Raw genomic sequence first — 4,550 nt, 5'->3', positions numbered from 1 at the left:
CATGATGTCTTCATTGATCTGCTGATCACTTTTCAGCCTGACAGGTTCCCTGTGGTCACAAGAAGGTCAGAGAGCCCTATAAAAACAGAGCAAACACCCCCCCACGGCCCTCCAGGGTCATCCCTGCTCCCTGTGCCACAGTGCTGGTTGCTGGGAGGGCTCCCAAAGGATTGAAATGGAGCTGAATGAGCAAAGGGATCAGAGGAAAATCACACCTAAGCCCAACCTCCTGAAGCCTTTCAGAGGGAGCCCTTCTGGTGCTCAGCTGAGGAGCAGCCCGACGTTCAAGGCCAGGCTGGATGTGGCTCTGGGCAGCCTGGGCTGCTGGTTGGCGACCTGCACACAGCAGGGGGTTGGAAGTGGGTGAGCACTGTGCTCCTTTGCAACCCAGGCCGTTCTGTGTTCGAGCTGTCTTAAGGTGACGGCAATTGTGGGACAGCTTAAGTGCTATAAATGCCTACGAGCTGCCAATTTTTACCTTCTTGACCCATTTCTTTCCAAGCTTTTTCTGCAGGTGGAAGTACTTTGTTGCACACAAACCGTCCTTCCGCCCTTTGAAATAAAATGGCACTTTCCTTAATGTTTGGGCATAAGTTTGGGAGCCTCAGTGCGTGTGGTGTCAGCCTGCACAGGCACTGAATTCAGCTTTTATTAACGCTGCTGAGGGTAAAACTGCATTCTTAGTGCTGTGTCCCAACTTTCCACTGAGATGTGCCATTTCAAAACAAACGAGGGAGAGGAATTATGTTGTTTTTTGTGTCAAGATTTGGCTTAAACTTCACCAAAAATATATGTGGTCTGTGTTTGTTTGTAGGTGAAAGTTACACAGGAGCTGAAAAACATCCAGGTGGAGCAGATGACAAAGCTGCAGGCCAAGCATCAGGCAGAATGTGAGCTACTTGAGGATATCAGGTAAGGTTACAGAGAGCATTGCCAGAATTCCTTTAGGATCCAGTTTTTGGAAGAACGTTTGAGTTACAAAACTTCAGGAACTGACGATGGAATTTCCTCTTTGGATTTCCTGCTTTCAGGCTGTTAAAGTTCTGACACAGCTGGAAATTATAACTGCAGCTAACACAATGCAAACGCTTTTTTCTTCTCTTCAATGGGGGAAGTGTTTAAAAAAAAAAAGCAACTCCCAAACAACACACTGAAAGCTTTGGGCTTTTCAGCAGTATTTCTCCATATAATAGATGGAGACTTTGATTTACTGCTTGTAAGAGGCTGTTAAAAATTATTTCAGATCTTTTAAAACCACTGATGATTTACATCTTGCTAGGAAGAGCTTTGAGCAGCGCTTCTAAATGGTTTGGTGTGGGGGGTTTGTTGTTGTTGTTGTTGGTTTGTGTTGTGTTGTTTGTTTGTTTTTTTTTACCAGAAACAAGAAAATATTTGCATTTATAATTTAAAGATCAGTAGGGAAAACCTACATGCTATCAATTCTGTGTTGCTTTTGCACAAGAAGGACGGTGAGCTTTTGGAGCTGGTCCAGAGGAGGGCACTGAGATGGTCAGAGGGCTGGAGCAGCTCTGCTGTGAGGAAAGGTTGAGGGAACTGGGATTGTCTGGCTTGGAGAAGAGAAGCTGCAGGGAGACCTCAGTGTGGCCTTCAGTGCTTGAAGGGAGCGGATAAACAGGAGGGGGAACGGCTGTTTGTGAGGGTGGGTGGTGACAGGACAAGGGGAATGGCTTTAAAGTGAGCCAGGGGAGGTTTGGGTTGGATGTGAGGAGGAAGTTTTTCATGCAGAGGGTGGTGAGGCAGTGGAACAGGTTGCCCAAGGAGGCTGTGGATGCCCCATCCCTGCAGGCATTCAAGGCCAGGCTGGATGTGGCTCTGGGCAGCCTGGGCTGCTGGTTGGTGACCTGCACACAGCAGGGGGTTGGAAGTGGGTGAGCACTGTGCTCCTTTGCAACCCAGGCCATTCTGTCATTCTTTCATCCTTTAACATAAAATTTTTGTGTTAACAGAAGAGGTGGCAGTGGTGCCTGGTGTTCTGTAGGGCATTGATTGCTCTGTTTGGAGAGGAGCAATTGTTAGAGGGGTTCTTCCTTCCAGCATTCAGCAGTGGGGCTGCTGCCTTCCTCCTCTTTTTTTTCCCCCTGTTTCTCAGTTGTTTGTAATTCCTTCAGGCTGCTTTCCTACTGAAAGGCACCCTGAGCGTTGTGGGTTCTAGAACACCAAAACACATGGAAACATTGGCTCAGAATGTTTTATTTTTATTATAACTTAATTTTTAACGTTAATTTAATTTGTAAATGTTGATGTTACGGATTAAGAGATGGGATTATTTAATTCATTAAGATGATCAGTAAACAGGCACGGTCTGTTCAGCATCCTTGTTACAGTCAGTCTGTGTTTGCAGAATCACTGCGTGGTTTTGCATGTTAACCATGGAGCCATGTGATGGGATATGGGATATGAAACCTCCAGGAGTTGTTCAACTAGCAGAGAATGGGAATGGAGGGGACAGCAGAGTTCTGGCTTAGGAATGCTTGCTGAGAAATGCTGGTTTGTGTATGTTGGTATATATGTGCCAGCAGTGTTTATAAACCAAAGCACTTGTCTGGGCTGTAACGCTCTTAATTACATTCTTAATATCATTTCAGTCCAGTTTTGTCTAAAACTTCAAATGTCTGTAATGCAGAAGGGACGTGAGGAAGAGATCACAAAGTTCTCTTATGAGTTGTACTGAAATGCGCCCATTGTCTGCTGTAGTAGAGGCAGATGACTTTTGGCAGTAAACCAGATCATAAACATACTTTTCATTCCAGTAGCTTTGATATTTTTTCCAAAACTGAGCACTGTTTTCAGTGTTTACAGTTGGAAGGTTTAAACTGTGTCATTTGGGGAGGATGAAGGCTGGTGCTGTTTGTTCCCAATGGGATTCTGCTCAGTCGAGGCTGAGGCAAACAGGTGTAACTGGCTTCTCTCCACCCCTCTGCAGATAGCACATCTCCTTAGGGCTGTACATACACCAAACCACCGGGCTTAATTACATCTAAAATATGTCTTTTTTTTCACTGATAATACAGTGCTTAGCATGCCAAGAATGTAGCTTCAGGTCATAGAGGCTGAGAAGAAAGGCAGTGTGTTTTGCTTACAGAGAGCATGCTTAGAACTCGACAAAGCTACGTGCAGGTAGTTGAGCTGAGAGCTTTGCTTGGGGTTGGACAACTTCTGACACAACATAAAATTGTAAGATGCATAACAATTGTAAGATCTCTTGCAGCCTTACAAACTGCTCTGCGTTTTCCCTTCTCTGTGACAGCTTAGTAAGCAGCAAAGCTGGGATATCTTTTTACGACCTGACAGGGCTATAACAAAAAATGTGTGTTTGAAGTCTATTAGCAAGTAGGTTTAAAAATATCTTTGTGTTTATCATCTGCTTGGCTCTTTGTGTTAACGTTTCTTCGTACTTGCTGACTGGGGGGTTGATGGAACAAGTGATTCAGTTGGCACAGTTCTAGGCAAGGCATCTTCTGTAGCTCATTGAAGCCATCGTGTCCTTTCGTGTAGTGGATCTATGCTGGTGTTGCTAGGAGGAGGCTGGCTATCTCTTCTGTTACAGTTGCAGAGTTTGCCTTCCAGAGGAAGAAGGCTCTGAGCTTTGTTGCTGTGATGCACGCAGCCTTCAGAGCTTCTCCCTTGCTGCAGTTGCTTTGCTCTGTGCACACCTGGCTGTGTCTTGGCAGCAAGTTCATCCCGTTCCCAATGGCCAACTGGGTTAGGAGTGGCTGGGTTTGTATCAGAGCTGCTGGTGGTTCTCAGATGTCTTATTCTGGTTTTTTTGATTGGTGATAGTCAAGAAGTCGTGTGTAGTGGTGTGAAACTGCCCTTAGTTTGCCAAGGTGTAGGCATAGCTTTTGTGTGTCTGCAAAACTGTAAAGAGCTCCACCTGATCCACGCTGGGATTCCAGTTGATATTTCTGTCATCTGTGCTATGATCCCGAAAGCCGTTCAGCTGATAGCAGCTTTTACCTTGCATGTTACATCAGTGCCTCGTTTCCCAAGGAACTTTGTGTGCCTTTACAGGTTTTGCAATTGTAGTCATAAAATGCTTTTTTCTTTTAAATCATTTCTTTGCTTTCATGCTTTGCCAGTGGTTATGTTGCAGTTTTAATCCATGCTGAAGGCTGCATTGCCTCTGCAGGGCCAGCCCTGCTTGCCAGCTCCTCGTGCTGTCGCTCTGTGGATTCCCATGCTGGGGCAGCCAGGTGGGTGAAGGCACTCAGCCCCTTCCCCAGCTCTTCTCCCCAGTGGAGGTTGGAGGTAAGTCTGCACCCTGAGGCTTCAGCAGAAGGCAGGGCTGCAGCCATAGGAATCACAGAGCTGGAAGGGCCACCTGCTTTGAGTCTTAGCAAACTTTCTGCAGTCTGGATGTTCTGATCCGATGTTGCTTCATCACTTGGAGTCAGTCGACTGCATACGTTGTGTTGTGTTGAAAGCAGATGTAAAGACTGCATGCCTTCTGGCTGAGGTGGAACAGCTGTGTGCTCGGTCATAGAATGATAGAATGGCCTGGGTTGCAAAGGACCTCAAAGTTCCAACCC

General features: G+C 46.1%; 1 protein-coding gene across 2 annotated transcripts in view; it reads left to right on the top strand.

Annotated features, from left to right (window-relative positions):
• Positions 1–793: 793 nt before the first annotated feature.
• Positions 794–4,550, top strand: part of FCHSD2 (FCH and double SH3 domains 2) — a 569,931-nt gene continuing 566,174 nt past the window's right edge. For both annotated transcript variants that reach the window (XM_019612451.1, XM_010706279.2), the window contains exon 1: positions 794–912. In XM_019612451.1, coding sequence (XP_019467996.1) covers positions 857–912 — 56 coding nt within the window. In that variant the 5' untranslated portion in view covers positions 794–856. The remainder of the gene's footprint in view (positions 913–4,550) is intronic.

The sequence above is a fragment of the Meleagris gallopavo genome, chromosome 1 (genome assembly GCF_000146605.3).
Source record: "Meleagris gallopavo isolate NT-WF06-2002-E0010 breed Aviagen turkey brand Nicholas breeding stock chromosome 1, Turkey_5.1, whole genome shotgun sequence".
Taxonomy (NCBI): domain Eukaryota; kingdom Metazoa; phylum Chordata; class Aves; order Galliformes; family Phasianidae; genus Meleagris; species Meleagris gallopavo.
This window is presented reverse-complemented; position numbering and strand designations above follow the sequence as displayed.